Below are 17,455 nucleotides of genomic sequence, written 5' to 3' on the forward strand. Positions count from 1 at the left end.
GTATTGCTGCAATAACTTTCATACTGTTACAGTAACTTTTGTGTGGATCGCGGGCACTGATACCACTTGATGTAGGGAGAAGAAACATAGAAAATTCAGCAAGAAGCACTATGACCCAAGCAATTTTGGAGAAACCCTAGGGTTTTCTTTCGCCTAGGGCTCAAACCTTAGGCTTCTTTTACAAGACAAAGTCTTTCTTTTCTTAAATAGGAATACATGAAGGATTCTCCAGGCCATCCATACCTTTATTTATATGGAAAAATTATTGTTTTGGACAATATTTGTCCATACAATTTAACTTTTGGCCAAAAAGGTCCTAACTTAAAGTATAACTTGAAACTAAACTCCCTAATTTTAATTAAATATCTAAAAAGTCTCTAACTGGTCCAATAATGAAATAAATTAAATAAAAAGCATCTGAAATAGCAATAAAGAACTAAAAAGAGACCAAAATTTTTTCTTGCTCTTCTTGTTCTTCTTGAAAGCCCCCTCTTAGAGTTTTCATCCTCGAAATATGACAAAAAATTAGGAGGAATTTGTCGCTCCCATAGAAGATACTCGTGTTTACTTGTGCTCTAATCTCCATCAGAAAGCCATTTCCTCTCAAATCTAGCTTGTTTTGATAATTTATTGAGATGTTTTTGTCTCTTTTCTCTAGTTTCCTTTATCATTTTGATAGTAGAGTTCAGATTTTCTTCAACAACAAAGTCAGAAAACTGCAACCAAGCCTAGGGTTTTTTGATTTCAGCGGGTGTTTTTTGATAATCTGCCTAGGGTTTGTGATTTCGACAAACCCATGGCAGTGAGAAGGGTCTGTAGAAGGGAAGTTTTCATAGATCGTCTTTGTGATCCCATAGATGAAGAAATTGAAGAGCTTAACTGACAAATTCAGTAGTATGCGAGCATCATTCATGGGCAAGATGGTGATCTCTCTTCCCAAGAAGATGTCGAGCATCACCCTTTTGAACTCCATGCTCCGCATGAAGAATTGAGTGAAGAAGAAAGTGATAGAAGACCTAGGCATGGGAAACATCACTCTAGGGTTTTCAATTTGAAGGATATTCTCAATTTTTGTCATAGGTTCTATCAGAAATCAACAGGTTGTAGAGTGGGATTTGTTATCAATTTTCGATGCATACGTAGATGTAGTACAAGATATTGTAGGAGATCCGGTCTATGATGATGAACAAGATTTTGTGGTTGGAACCGATCTTTAACGAAGAAAAAGATTAAGGATTCCAAGGAGAATCCATAGATGAAGGTGTTGGTTATGTGATGATCGCGATCATCTCGAAGTTGCACTTGTTATATGTTATGGAGCTGAGCATAGGCAATTTCATCAAGGTTATACGGTTGAATTGATGCAATTTGAGCAAGTTTATGTGGCTAAATAGACTCTATCGATATACAGTGCTCGAGGGTTTCTCTAAAGTATTTATGAATATATTAATTTAGTTCAAAACCCCAGTCGTAATGCATATTGTTGTATTTTGATTGGGACAATAAGCCCCAAGTCTATCGATTTGATGTATAATGTTTGGGTTGAAGATGATTGTGGAACTAATGCCAAATTTATCTTAGCCTACTTCAAAACTCAATGATGAGTTTTTTCCAACAGGGGAGAATGATGCAGGAAAAATTATTCTTATATTCAATTTATATTTAATCTCAAAGAATGTATATTTTAATTTTAGTTTTAAAGTTTATTTTTAGGGTTTTTAAGTTTTTTAGGGATTCTAGCATCTTTTCATATTTTTATTTACTATTCAATGGATACTGTTCGTGGGTACTATTCGTGGATATCGTTCTTGGGTTACTGTTCACAGGGGTAAAATTATCATTACAATATTTTTTTTAAGTTAGGACTTTTTTGGTCATTTTAATTATTGAAAGGTCATTTAATGTTGTTGAATATTAAATTATAATATATAAGAGGTGCGTGGAGCCTTGAGGGTGTTCTTCGTCGTGATTTTCCAAAATTGAAGAAAGAAGAAGCTTAGGCTTTTTGGCTTGGGGTTTGGTTTACTCTTTGCTGATTTTACTGCTCTCTATCTACTCCCTACATCACATTTGGGTTGAAAATCGATTCTAATAAAGTAGGAATTTCGTTTTCTTCAATTCTCCTTCTACGTGCATGATTCTGATAATTGGAATTTTATAGCCACTTGCGATTCCGCGATTTCATTTCCTATGTCGATTCAAAATCTCAGTCATTTCTAACAAGTATGGGCGAATGAAACCTGTCTAGATGCCCACTTTGATGTTAGCTAGAGGTGGCACGGAACAAATACACTCATGCTACACGTACTGGCAGCCAACTGGGGGACTGTTATGATCCCTTAGGAGGCTTGTCGTGCCTAGAGCCTCGCCTTGCTTTGCTTGCCTCGGGTATGGACCGGGGGGGCAAGTTTTTTAAATGGGGAACATGTCTTTATTTTTAGGGGGGGATGGGGGGAGAGGGAGGGTGTTTGGGGGAGGTTGCTTCTCAAGGCCATTTTTTGGTAAAAATTGACCCAAAATCTCATTTTAAATATTTCAAATTAGGAAAGATTACTTCTGCAGAAAGGATGAATCATAACTAAACATTGGCAGTTGGTAGTGCTAATATGGTATGTAAATGTTCAATTGTGTATCTAGGGGGTGGCAATTGGGTCGGATCCATCCAAGGACCTGGCGGGTTGACCTGATCCGGGTTCGGGTTTGGATCCAAGTTTTGGACCTGGTGGGTGGGGTCCAGGTTCAAAGCCCTGGACTCGAGTTGGATCCGTGTTGGGCATATGTACACACACTTACACACACACTTATATTTATACATACACTAATTTAAACATATATATGTACATATGAATACATATGAAAAATATTTTGGAAATATATAATATTTTGATAAATTTGCTTGTATATATTATGTGTGTGTGTGTTTATATATATATATATTTGACACCTACACTTGCTAACGCTTAAGTTGCATGGCTTTTTTAACAACATAATGAACTACCTTCCAAGCATGTGATTTAGCATTGCTATAAAATGTGTTCATTTATATCTGATTTTAGTAGTTTTTTTTTCATAGTTACAAAACATATATACTTTTTAGTGGCATATTTTATTTGTTTTAAATTTTTTTCTATTTGGCAGTCATGACCTCCATGTCGCCACACAGGCATCCCGGCCACCTCACAATTTAGGTGCCACCTATTGTTTTCTAGTATGTTGATAGCGACAAGCAACAATTCATATCAATTTTTTCTTCAAACTCTGCCTTGGCCGGTCCTAAGCCGGTCACACCGGTCCCAAGCCCTGGTTAAGGAGGAGGGTTGTATTAAGTAGGCAACCAGTGTAAAACTTTGCCAAATCTCGTAACCGACCCCAAATAGTTGGGATAAGGCTCGGAGATGATGATGATAATTTTTTTCTATGAGATACTTTTTAGTCATGATTTACGTTTGTGTTCTCATGTTGAGAAGAATTTTCGGGGAGATGCATTGAAAACATTGTATCATCCATTTAACAATCAGTGCTACCTATATGAGTTGGATATCGGATTTGATATCTTTTCTTAGAATTTACTTGGGAATCAATTTGGATCATTCTATTATATCGTGTTGTAATCTTTATTATTTCTACTATAATAACACAATCGATTCATGTTAATCGGTTCAATCCTCACCGAAACGTTATTTGAATATCGTAGTTGTCAATGTCTCTACTGCGGTAGTTGTCTTGTAAGGATTCTGTATGGGGACCTTTAACTAAAAATAGTTGACAATATTTGAGGTTTTACTGTATAATCCCAGCCGGAGTTGTGGGAACCTTAGGTGTGGGGCCACGGTCCCACCGTAGTAACTCTATCCCGTGGTTCATCTAAGGGATCTTAGAGGGAGCCAGGTTTAGGGATCTCGCTCCCTATCAAATGGGATATCGGTGTAAATGTTGTAGGTTCCCTCTAAAGAGAGCAGCTTTGCTATCAATTGAACTATTGCTCATCTCCTTGGTACTATAGAATTACCTCTTTAGAATATGTTAAACTATGGCGCATATCATATTGTGGTATGCTGGAATTATGGTATTAAAAAACTATAATTTATAAGATCATAGTAAGTTAATTTGTGATATTATTAAACTGCATTATTGTAGTAAATTGGAGACTATAACTATGACATTAGTAATAAGCTAAGGTGTGTGATAAATGATCGAGCACGCATTGGCTCAATCCTAATTTTATTATTTACTATTGATTGATCCCGTTTATGTATAGTGGAGCTTAGATCTCTCCAAGCCAAAACCTCGATCTCAGTGACATGGGATCTCGCTCCCAGGTATTCTAGAATCTAGCTCCTTAAGTTATTGAACGTACAGACGTCGATCCTAACCCCAGGGAGCTTTTACCCTATGGCGGTTTACTGTTCCCCGAGCCAATCTTGCTCCGGATCCCACTCCAGCGTCCAACAACTATGATCCCAGTCAATATTCAAGAAGGTGGAGGCAGCTAGGGCCTTTGACCACCTAGGCAGCCGGGCTCTCTGCCTAGGCAAGGGTCCAGATACTTGGGCGACCTAGAGAAAGGAAAAGGGAAGGGGGGGGAGCATGTGGGGTGTGTGTGTGTGTGTTATATATATATATATATATATATATATATATATATATATATATATATATATATATATATATAGTGTATGTGTGTGTGTGTGTGTGCACTCTTGCGCATGCGTATGTGAAGCCTCATATGAAATACTTAAAGAGTTTATTTTTTTCTTTTCTTATAGAGTAAGAGAGATAGAGCATAAGGTTCCGTATTTGTGAGAGAGGTCTTGAACACTTGGAGGACATTCTTCGTTTAATATGTCGGGAGGAGAGAGAGAGAGAAAAAGAGAGAGAGAGAGAGAGAGAGAGAGAGAGAGACCTTGCATCAAACACTTTGAGGTCATCTTATTCTCTTTCTTCTTCTTACATGTAAAGAGAGCATATGGATCTATGTTGAGAGAGAGAGAGAGAGAGAGAGAGAGAGAGAGAGAGAGAGAGATTTTTTAAAGTTAATGTAGAGAGAGCACATGGGCCCATGTGCAGCCGAGTTTTTCGTCATTGACCTCAGTGTTGCATTTTGGCGAATGATTTATGACTTTAACTTTCAGATGTCCAGAACCTACGAAACTGTCTCTTCACTTCTATTTGTTTTTTATTCCTTGGGTTCCCTAACATGGTGAAGCTCTTAGGAATGAAATGTGATATGCCATATTCTGATGCCCTTATTGATTGATTACATAGACAATTTGACATTTATAACATGTTTTAGTTACTCTTTTGTGCAGGTTATCTTGCTATCACATTCATCACTTAGGCGCTGCAGTGAAGAACTTGCACTTCTTGACAAGAATGCTATCGCGACCAAATTAGATTTAGTGAGTAATGTTCTGTGTGGCTATATTTCTGGTCATCACTATTTGTTGAATTTGCCTGTTATCCAGATAACAAAACTATATAACAACTTTAGGTAGTGGTACCATGCTATGGTACCATGAGTTTTTGTTTTTCTTGATATATTTTACTTCAAAGGGTATTTGTCTGATTTATACAGTATTAAAAATGTCATTGTACTCCCTATATGGCATAAACTCTCTTCTGCCGAAATTGCATACCCTGCTTCGATTAACGTTCCTTATTATAACAAGTGATCTTTGGTAACTCCAAAACTCTTGATACTGCATATAGTATGAAGAGGTTTCCCTGATGTATTCATGTTGTGCTTATGGTAAAATTTATACTTGGTGTCACGTTTGTTTCGTTGTTGTTTTTCTTATCAAGCAAATCTATAAGTATAAACTGCATCCTTGAACTACAACACCACCTCGGATTTGAACTCATGTATGCTCAACTAATTTGCATGCTATTAGAACAAAACGAGCATAATTCTATTTTGTTTTGTCTGATATGCCTATGAAACACCTCGTGGTAACCAAAACACTATGGACATGTGTTCCTGCATAATTCTCAAAGTACATATGGTTTGAACCCAACTTATGGTCAAGATGCTTATGACCCAACAATTAGAGTTTACTTGCCTCCAAGGCTGGAAATTTCTTTTAGATGGCCAAACAGATGGCTTGGAGATTGGCAATAACTCCCTACTAAGTTAAAGGGCAATGGCATCAACAAATGGCTGCGCAAAAAAAAAATGGTAGACATACTCTGTAAAGGTGCATAAGGCCGAATTACATTCCCTCGCTCATCCTTAATAAACTATTGCATCCAATTGAAAGAAATGGCTACGTGGAATTCAAGGGAGTAAAATAAATTTTTTTTTCTCTACTCTTTTGTTAATGTATCTGAATTCCTCTTACAGGCTTCTACATACCACTACTATAAACAAGAAATAAAAACCTAAATAACTCGGATCTTAACCTTTTACTGCCAAATAGAATAGATACTATCCAGGATCTAAAAACAAGTTTTCACTTTAAATTTTATTAAATAATGTTCCTAAAAATTCAAATAAACAAGCATAGAATGATTGGAAAATAAAACCAAACAGTTGAGAAGACTTACTTGAATTTTCCTAGGTCACCCCCTTAGAACGTAGTACACGCCACACCGAATTTCCTGACCTATGACATATTTTTAACCTATTGGCCCTGCTGAAATTTTTGAGCCAGGAAGCTTTCTTAGGCAATACCTTCAGATCTAGGATTTTAAAAGCATAAACAAGGTTAGGGTTTCTAGACTCCTTTTAGGCCTAGGGCATGCCTTGAAAGGCATCTCCCTTGGTCTTACTATAAGCTGGTTGTGTCCCTCTCTGTTATCCTTGGGTGGTATACCACCCCTAGTAGCCTAGGATGGTGCGTGTCACCCTTTGGTGACTAAAGAGGGGAGAGAGAGAGAGAGATAGAGAGAGAGAGAGAGAGAGAGAGAGAGAGAGAGAGAGAGAGGCTAGAACGCGATGTAGAGAATGAGGGGCCTCCCCTCTTTATAAAGGCCTTAAGGGCTTAGGTATGCCTATCGAAATAATGAGTCATCATAACCAATAGGATTTTAGAAAATCTGTGAGGTGAGAGATGATTAAATCTGATTTGAGCCCTCCATCCCATGAATCAACCATCATGATTTAGGGTGGTATCTAGCAACCTTATCCCCTGAATCTGTGAAACTAGGATAAGACTAATTAAAACTTAATCTTCTAGAACTCGCATATCTCTCACATGATTGTAGGGATTCAAAAGATAAAAGATTTGGTCAAAAACAAAATATTCTTAACAAAAGATTTAAGTTACACATTGCCTTAGATCTCTTATTTTCAGATTTGAAAATTTTTTTTGTTTTTTTTTAAGAAATGTTCAGGTTTTGTAAATTTGGTTGTCTGTCAAGTAATTTAATGACACACAGACACATGCACAAAAACAAAAAGAGGGAAAAAGTGAAAAAACTATTTTAGTTGTTCTCCTATGAGTAGATGCCAGATCTAGAACTTTCATATTAATCTCCTCTGTTTTATACTAAGTTACTTTTGCAGGGATCTTTAGCTTCCAATGAAGACTCATATATGAGCGATGAAGCGTCTGAGATGGAGCTTGACTGTCCTCAATGCGGTAACGCAAATCGTGAACACATAGCTTAACATCAGGGAGAATTTCTTAAAGAAGATGCGGAACTTTTTCAGTTGTTTTTTTTTTTCTCAAAATATTTTCGAGAACAAGGTTTCATTTTTCTGACATTTTACACCTGACAGTGCCATTAACTTTTATGCATGTCTGAACTGCCTGAAAATTTGGCATGTCTAAAGTCTTATTTTATTGTTGTAATTAACCGATGAAAATAACTATACTATGCATCTACCGTTTAATTTAGTGATGGGCTACATAGCTAGAACTGTGCAACTAGTTCTAAAATGGTTTTGAGATGACTGCTGTCCTTGCATCAATCATTATGCGTAAGTTTTGGAAGTTCACTGATGTATCTTTTTGTTCTAATGAAATTATTTTCTGTTTTGCGTGACTTAGAAATATTGGTTGAATTAGAATAATGGTTCTAATACAATAAAAAGTAAAAACTTCTATTAACCTAAAATGTGGCTTACAGGTATTGAGATTGGGGGATTTAGGTGCAATTCGAGTACCGTCCATCTTCAGTGCTATGGATGTAGGGGGATGATGCCATCAAGACCTGATGTTGGCGTACCTCAAAATTGTAAACCACTCTACACCTTATGACCTCTTTATATGTGAAGTTGTGTGATGTCTCATTTATTTTTTCCTCTGTTGTTTTTCTTGTCTTATTATTAAGTAACTTGTATGCTCATAGGAGATCCGTATTCATTTTCTACCGTTCATGCAGTCGGATATTACTTAACTTTGATATATATCTTACATCTTTTTTATTAGATTTTCTGCACATAAAGATCTGTAAAAAAAGTTCATATCTTAAGTGAGTTTTCAGGGAAGATATTCAAGTATAACTTCAAACTTCACCCACAAGAAACTTCTATAAATTCTAGACATTTCCCAATGACTCTTCCATTAACTAGTCAGCCCCTTCGATACAAAATTTTAATGGATTTTTTTTTTTAATTTAATAGATCAATAAGTGCTTCCATGAAAACCAAAACCTTCCTTATATTCTTTTTGAAATATTTAACAGCATCTATAGCAATATTATTGCATGCTCGAAATCAGCTTGTGTGATTTCTTGGAAACCCATTGAAACAAGATGGAATAGGAGAAAAACAAATGAGGTGTGTCCCATCTTAAAAAAGAAATATGTTTTGCCTTGTATGGAAAGTACTCCACACTTTCCTTTTCATTGATAGTTTTCCTTTTTAATATTTAATAAAGGTGCAACTGTTTATTTAAACTGATAACTAAAGAGTCTCCAACTTTGTTGTTTTGGATACTAGGGTAGTTTTAGGGACAATGCAGCCCATGAAGAGGAATTTGTTTCTGGATGTTCAATAAAATACTTATAATATCTAATGTACTTATTTCAAAAAAGAATTATAATATCTAATAAAATATGGCCATTAGACACCTCATGTTGGTATTAAAGGAAGCAACAATACTTTCAGAGATCTCATATGCGAATCATGCATTAATGGAAGAAAAGAATAACTGAGGAAACAAATGAATGCAGACGAAAAACATTCTTTATGTACAGTATGAAATCCTTCAGATGATACAGAAAATGGGCTCACAGTGGACTTCTCAAGTAACTCTAGAACACTGGTTTCTAACATTGATATCTTGCTAAAATGTTTGGAGAATAAATGGATTATTCTTAGTCCCTTCAGGAAAAACAAAAAAGAAGGAATGGATGGATGGCCATCTTAGCCTCATGTTGCAACAAAAGAACTAGAAAATAAAAAAAGAGACTAACAACAACGTAGTCGCCTTGATTAGATATATTGCTTTAGTTATAGCCACAATGTTTAACCATATAATTCTTGCTACTGGACAAAACTACAGCGGAATACTCATTTCATGATCAATATGTTTGTCTGCTATTTGTTGAGACACTGGGTCTAGCATATAAATTAAGCATCCCTCTATATGCACTATCTTGAGGGCCATTGTGGAATTTCCATAGCTATATTCTGTCTATCTAGGAAAACTGTAATGCCCCTTCATGTTCATATCCTAGTGTTTCTGCTTATTGCAATGCTTGAAACCAGTTATACTATTCCTGTAGGATAGTGCACACATTAATTAAAAGAGTTCAACAATGTGGCACAATACCCAGATTTGACCAGGGAAATAGTTCTTGTAAAGCAAGCGATGTCTAATTTCAATGATTACCTAAATTTGCTGGCCATTTATCTGGCCAGTTGCTGTTTCATTCATGGCAACTTTCAACTTTCCCAATACACCTTGATGCTCTCCAATTTTACATTGTCAATCGGAAAATAAACCCAAGTTTATTTATGTTAAAAGTCATTGTATCTGAGTTCTAGGACATATTGTCCTTTCATATTTTGTATGGGCAGTTTAAATCCCACATCACTCTCTTCTTTCTCACATGTTTCTCATATCTCTCTCTCTCTCATATCCCTATCTCCTCTCTCTTCTTTTTATCTTGATTCTCTGACATGGTATGAGGTTCGATCTTTAATCTTCCCTTTCTCTAAACCCTTAAATTTCATCGTCCTCTTTCTCTAAACCCTAAGCATCCATCTTCCCCTTTCCATCATCTTCCGCTTTCTCTAAACCCTAACTTTCATCTTCCCCTTTCTCTAAACCCTAAACTTCCATCTTCCCCTTTCCATTCATCTTTCCCTTTCCTTAAACCCTAAACTTTCATCTTCCCCTTCCCTTTAAAAAAGGTGGAGCAAAAAAAAAAGAAAAAAAAAAGAAAAGGTAAAGCCTAACCCCATAGATGCTGATCTTGTCGGGGGTACTCTAGGACTGTTCAATCTAAACCTTAAGGATTTTTCCTAGGTTTTATGCGCAGACAGCTAGGTGCACCTGCTTTTGGTCTGTCAATACTGCTGTGTGTGTTTGTTCTCTTTTGAGATCAAGATCTATTGAGAGGCGGAGACCTAGTTTCAATAATGGCGTCGTGGTGATGCTCAGATGTGTTCAATGTGGTGGTGCGCACTAATTCATTCAAGTGCGATAACATGACCGGATCTGAATGGTTAGTATCTCTCTCCTCTTTATATGGTTTCGACATCGTATTAGGCTTATGTGAGTTACTGAAATTTGTCGATCCTGGTTTAACTCCTTCCCCTTTATTTTATATACTTAAAGGAAATTAAACCTGGAATCCTTTGTCTTTCTGAAACTGTAGGGATACAAATCATCTCAGTAAAATTAAATGAGTCTAATTATGTTGTATGAGCTCAATCTGTTAAAGTATCCCTTGGTGCAAGGGGGAAATTGAAACACTTGACTGAGGACAGTCTAGTGAATTTAATAGTTGATACGAAGGGTGGATGAGGGATAACTATATAATCATGACCTGGTCGTGGAGCAGTATGGAACCCCCAATAAGTGCCATATTGATATAGTTAAAGAAATTTGGTAGACTTTGAAAGAATATTTATTAGATAAAAACATATCCCAGGTGTATGAGCTGTTTGAGGGAATGTTTCAATTGCAATGGGGTAATAAGAGTGAGTGAGTGTTATAATACCCTCCGGGGTATGGGAGAGGACCTGAATTTATATCAGCCTATATCTGGTGATGTCGAATTATTCACCATGAGGAATTTAGGATTGCCAAGTCTTTATCTGGCCTTAATTGTGAGTACCTTTCGGTATTGGGCAGATCTTGGCAAGAAATCTCTCACAAATGTTTACGCGTGCATTCAACATGTCAATATATTTGCTTTTCCTACTCCTGACTCAAGTATTATTGATGGATCAATCTTCAATACTGTTGTGGCAAGAGGTGATAGAGATAAGAGGTAGAGGACGTGGTCGCGACTTAGGAGGAGGATGAGGTGATGGTGGCAGGGGGTCGGGGAACTTGCAAGTGTATGCATGTGAGCATACAAATAATGTGGTTGATAAGTGTCGGGACAGGGTTGGTGGGCCTGCTCTGGCAAACCAGGCTTCTCACATATCTGAGAGTGATGACTTTGCTTGAATGGTCCCAGTGATCGGCAAGAACAATCGGATTCTACTGGTAGCTTTGTGAGTTCCCTAGTTTAACAAGTTTAGTACACTTTTTGAAAAGCACAACAGAGACACCAGCTGGAAAAAGCGTTGTTGGGTTTTGATGGGATTATGATATTAACCTGATGGCATTGTAGAAAGTTTAAAGGTCAGATTGGTAGCCAAGGGCTACACATAAACATTTGGCATTGACTACTCTGAAATATTTGCCCTTGTTGCTAAACTTAATTTAGTTCGAGTTGTTATATATGTGGCTACCAACAAAGGATGGCCATTGTGGGAACTATGCTTTACTCCATAATGATTTACAGAATGAGGTGTACATGGAGCAACCACTTGGGTTTGTCGTTCAGGGGGAGTTCGATAAAGTGTGTAAGTTGAAGATAGCCATTTATGGCATGAAAGAGTCTCGACATGCAAAAAATGATACGAAACTGTTATAGCATATGTATTTCGGTGAAGTCATGTATTTGATTCAGTGTTTATCTGGAACAAGACTCTAGAATAATTGTTTTAGTTGTCTATGTTGATGAGATTGTTGTTACTGGCAATCAGCACGAAGGAATAAGTCATTTGAAGAGATATAAAAAATGATATGTTCAGATGAAGGATTTAGGGCAGCTAAGGTATTTTCTCGGAATTGAAGTAGCCAAATCAGTGCATGGAATTAGTTTGCCTCAATGAAAATATGTGACTAATTTGGTGAGAAGAGCTGGCATGTTGGGTACTAGATCAGTGGATAGGCCTATGGATTCAAATGCAATTTTTTTTTTGTTTTTTTTGAGAAAGTATTCAAGTGCAAAATTATTGCATGATTAGGGGGACTTCTTTAGGGATCCACGAAGATATAGAAGATTGGTAGGCAGGTTGATTTATCTAGCCATCATGAGGACTGATATTGCTTTTATTGTCAGCATTGTGAGGCAGTTTATGCATGGTCCGAGATATTCCTCACATGGATGTTGTTTGTAGAATTTTAAGGAATCTGAAGGGAGCACCAGGTCGAGCTTTGATTTATAAGCCTAATAATCATTTAGCCATTGAAAGTTCTCAGATGCTGATTAGGCAGGTTCACCATCTGATAAGCGGTCTACCACAAGTTGTTGTACATTTATTAGTGGAAACTTGGTAACATGGAGAAGCAAGAAACAAAATGTTGTGGCTAGATCTACATGTGAATTGATGTTAAAGACATTGATGTTGAATTTATGAAGATGTATTGTGATGATAAAGCTGTCACTTATATGGCTTCTAATCCAGTGTTTCATGATTAGACCAAGCACATTGAACTAGACTGTTATTTTATACCAGAGAAAGTTGTTAGTAAGCAAAATGTTGTCGCTAGATCTACATTTGAATTGATGTTGTTAAAGACACTGATGTTGAATTTATGAAGATGTATTGTGATTATAAAGCTGCCACTTATATGGCTTCTAATCTAGTGTTTCATGATTAGACCAAGCACATTGAACTCGGCTGTTATTTTATACCAGAGAAAGTTGTTAGTAAGCATCTACTCCAGACGTGAAATCTAAGGATCAATTGGAAGACATCTTTCCCATAGGCCTCGATCTTATTATGTTCCAAACAACTTGTTCCAAGCTAGGCATGGGTGACGTTTGTGCTCCAGTTTGAGGAGTGCTAATAGTCCTTTTATCTAAGTTCTAGGACCTAAGTGCCCTTTCATATTTTAAATGGCCAGTTTTGCCCTTTCATTTTTTTTTTAATAATATATATGTAGTTTAAGAGGTGCGTGAGGATTTTGTGTTGAACCTCACATCTCTTTCTTTCTCACATGTCTCCCATATCTCTGTCTCTTCTCTCTCTCTCACGTCTCTCATATATATCTCTCTCCTCTCTTTTCGCTCTAGATTCTTTAACAATTTATTTGGATTGATAAAAGACCATCCATATTACCTATATTTGCTTTAAAATAACTTTCTTTTAACTGAGGAGCCTTTTTTCCCCCCTATGGCTTTAACATTTTCATACGAGGATCTAACTGGAAAATGAAGAAATGCTTGTCTCTATATATATACTTCATAGATTAATTGTTGAAGAGAAAAATATTCCCCAAGTAGCCTTCTCTCCTCCCCGCCACTCCACCCCAACCCCTGCCCCCCCCCACCCCAAAAAAAAAAAGAGTAACACAAAGAAATTTGGAAGCGGTGAAGATTAAATAAAAATTGTAATTAAAGGGCATAAAAATTGGAAAGAAGTGTCTCATGGGTTATTCTTTCTAAAATTTAAATAATTAATCCTTCAAAAATTGGATACTTTTGTAACCCTTTGGAAGAGGCATTTCATGCATATTGGTTTCTTTTTCCTTTTTCTTCTTTGTAGTTTATTGTTTGAAAAATTAAGCATAACCCCATTGTAGTCACGACTGCTGAGTTTACCATAAGGTGCGATAGTAATTCTTCACTCAGAAATTTCGGAAGCAATTTCTTTTTTCTTTGTTTGATAACAAGTGTAGTCTTCTGTGGTTCTAAATATTAGAAATAAATATTCAATTGAATAGGAGCAAGATAGTAATATTATTCCATAAAGTGACTCATGATCTAATCATTGTGTTAGTGTGCTTATTTCATATGTATGTGCCAGGAGAAGTATACCAATAATTGCAACTCTATTGGGTAAACTGGAACCGATGCATGCCATTTCGAGAGCATCCTGTAATGTTTATCATAGGCATAAGAACCACATTGATCTAACTCTGAATGATTGCGAGTATCCTACATGATTTAAACATAGTTGTGGTAAAATTTGAGGATGTGGAGGAAACTCTTGTTTCAAAAGCATTGGCATGGTAAACTATAGGCATAGTGAACTCTTATGGTTCCAATAAAGAAGTGGCTCTAAACATGGTTCTGGTGTTTTGTGTGCACAGGTTTGGGATGTGCAAAAATATTTTGTGGAGCATATTGGCGTGCACACAACTTCATTGCAGATGGGATCCACTTTATATGCAATCCTACAACTCTCCAACCGGTATGCACTATGCTGCTAAAATAGTGTCCCTATTTCAGGCTTATTAGTTGTAAAATGAAAGGAAAGTTAAATAATGGAATTTCTGTGTGTATGAATATCCTTGTCATAATATCCACCTGTAGTCATATGAGAGAATTCTTGCCTTTTTAGCTATATGTATTTCACATATAAACCATAATGCTTCATTCTCTTAACAGTGAGAAATGATTTCAGTGCTTTCTCCTTAGTTTGCATGTTCTTAGAGCTATTTTGGGGTTTAAGCCGCAGTTCATGTTTTAGACCTTTGGATTTTTGTTCTTTGTTGAGGTTGCGTCTAAAGCAAAATCTTCTCTTAGTCTTTCAAGCATCTTGCTGACATCATTGCTCTTCATATTTGTTGAATATGGTCGCATGCAGTGTTTCAAAACTTGCTGACTCGACTAGGGATTCACCTGAGTCGAATTGGCTCGGCAACCTGTTGAATCTCGTGGTTTGACACAAGACTTGCCTGACCCTTTCCATCTTAGCTGTCCTATTGCGACTCAGCGGGATGTAATTATGAACTTGGCTTGGAACCATGACCAGTCCTGAACGAAGTCAGATTTTAAAAACAATGGTTACATGTATGAATCTGTATGAACCCATCAAGTCCTAATTCCATATGTGCTTTTTGTTTCTCTCACTGTGGTGATCACAGTTGAAACAAGTTTCGTGGTTATGTTTCGAATTTCTCAAATTTGCACTTATGTGTGACTTTGGGTCTGTGTAGAAGTACCCTGGATCTGATGTTTCAAAATGATTCATATTCTTTAGATCAAAATAAACTACTACTGATTTGCCCCTCTTCTTAAATTCTCATTGTTACATCTTTGGGTTCCATAGATATGAGCGGAATAGTGTAATCCTGAACTCTATTTCTCTCATACATATGAAATGTGAGGTCAATCCCTTCTTATTATGGAGTTTCAGAAGGCTTTTACAAAGAAAATCAGAATTCCTGATTCAAGATGAGTTATTTTGGCAAACTTTGAATAGTTAACGAGTTTGTGCAATATCAATTAACGAACGCATTAATTATTTTTTTGAAAAGTGACATCATTAATGTTTGCTGTATGAATGATGTGATCCTCATATTGTTCTGTTTCTTAAGTTTTGTAGTTTGTACTTTGCTTCGGAGCATAATTATGCGCTTCTCTGTTCTCTTCCATTAGCCATATGCTCACATTGATATATGCTAGTCATTTCTTACATACAGGTCTTAGGCAAAAGTTTTTGTTTGGCAATTTGTTTTTGATGAATAACCTTTTTTGCTTGTCATTGTGGAATAAAAAAGAAGCATATGGAAAATTTTGGACAGTAGGCTGTTGAGTTGATCATATAAGAACTTTAGACACAAAAACCTTTGATGCTGGATATAGTTTAATCTTCAAATTTGGGCATGTCGTTTTCTCATTGGTCACTTTCGTAAAAATGCTTTAATGTGGTATGTCTGCACAGCTTTCTGAGCACAGAATTACTAGCATTCCGGGGTCAACTCACGGAAGAAACATCCATGAGCAAGATGTAAGCATTTCCTCCTGTAGTTTTTTAGGCCTACCTTGTTTTTACTTCTTTCCAGATAGTCATATTGACTTGGGCCACGTCTGCTTTTTTTGTTCTACAGATTACAAGAAGATGTATACAGCAAGTGGGGAAAGCATTACCGGATCTTATTCAGGAATGGATTGTAAAGTTGGATAATAGAGAATTTGGTAATGCTACATATGCCCATTACATGTTATTTAGAGTATAAAGCTCAAGGTGATTATGCATGCATGCAGGCATGCATGTATGTAGGTATGCATGTATGCATGCGTGCACACATACATACTCTAAAATTCTTAATGCATACGTGCATGCCCACACACATAGATGCTCTAAAATTCTTATCTATTAAGGTCTGCAGTATATTTAGAAAATTTATCCAAACTCACAAGGTGCTGAGCACTCATATCAGAATGCAGAAAATTTGGATTCCATTTGCCTCGTTAAAGGTCTTCAAAATAGAAGAAAGTGCATCTATTATCAGTACATATATTGCAACTTATGTATCATAGGAATAAGTGATATCAGTGGTTGAAAACTTGGCTAAGGTCATGGACTTGGCCTTGGCCCAAGCTGAGTTACTCAGGTGAATCTGAGTGGGCTCGTCCGAGCAGTACACAATTACAAAAGAAGAGAAACAAAAAAAGAAAAGAAAAAAAGAAATGAAAAAATAAAAATAATTTTAAAATGGATGGGAGTGCATTGACCATGTGCCCAAGAAAGAGAGAGCTTTCTGCACATCACCAAAAGGGAGAGGGATAGTTGGCCATGCATCTCTCTCTTTCTCCCTCCCTCTCTCACATGCATCTCTGTCTCTCTCACACACACACTCATCTCTCTCTGTCTCTTTTGTAAGGGATCTCTGTCTCCACCTAGAAAGGGCCAATCTCTCTTCTTAGAGATCCATGATGTCTCAAGACCCAACCCAAATTACCACCTGATTTCTAAAATCCACTTCTCAGCTTCCTTCTTTCCTCCATTTTTTTGCTCAATTCGTGAGTCCTTTTCCATTTTCACCGTCTTCTGTCTTTTTTTGTGCCATGGACTGGTTATATAGTGATGCAGTTCAATTCTTGAGAAACCCATTGATTGTTGAGACCTTTCTTGACCTGTTGATATGCTGTGTGCCCATTTGGGTGGCAGTGATGGAAATCAGTGGTGGATCACCTTTTGGAGCGAGAGACAGAGAGATGAAAAATGGGCCAGATTTCTGGCCCCTTTTTAGAGAGAGATGAAAATGGGGCATATTTCTGCCCCCCTTCAGAGGGAGAGAGTACCTGGCTGCTCATCTATGAGAGAGAG

General features: G+C 36.8%; 1 protein-coding gene across 47 annotated transcripts in view; it reads left to right on the forward strand.

The window, feature by feature from the left end:
• Positions 1-17,455, forward strand: part of LOC18436670 (RING/U-box superfamily protein) — a 93,881-nt gene that overhangs the window by 35,306 nt on the left and 41,120 nt on the right. For 24 of the 47 annotated variants that reach the window (XM_088852175.1, XM_088852162.1, XM_088852174.1 and 21 more), the window contains 6 exons: positions 5,310-5,399; positions 7,505-7,580; positions 8,071-8,178; positions 14,490-14,590; positions 16,067-16,132; positions 16,233-16,320. In XM_088852175.1, coding sequence (XP_088708301.1) covers positions 5,310-5,399; positions 7,505-7,580; positions 8,071-8,178; positions 14,490-14,590; positions 16,067-16,132; positions 16,233-16,320 — 529 coding nt within the window. Of the gene's footprint in view, positions 1-5,309; positions 5,400-7,492; positions 7,581-8,070; positions 8,179-14,489; positions 14,591-16,066; positions 16,133-16,232; positions 16,321-17,455 lie in introns of all 47 variants that reach the window. The other 23 variants (XM_088852170.1, XM_088852155.1, XM_088852168.1 and 20 more) reach the window with 2 other exon arrangements.

Source organism: Amborella trichopoda, chromosome 11 (assembly GCF_054954075.1).
Source record: "Amborella trichopoda isolate Santa Cruz 75 chromosome 11, AtrichopodaSantaCruz75HAP2 v2.0, whole genome shotgun sequence".
NCBI lineage: Eukaryota > Viridiplantae > Streptophyta > Magnoliopsida > Amborellales > Amborellaceae > Amborella > Amborella trichopoda.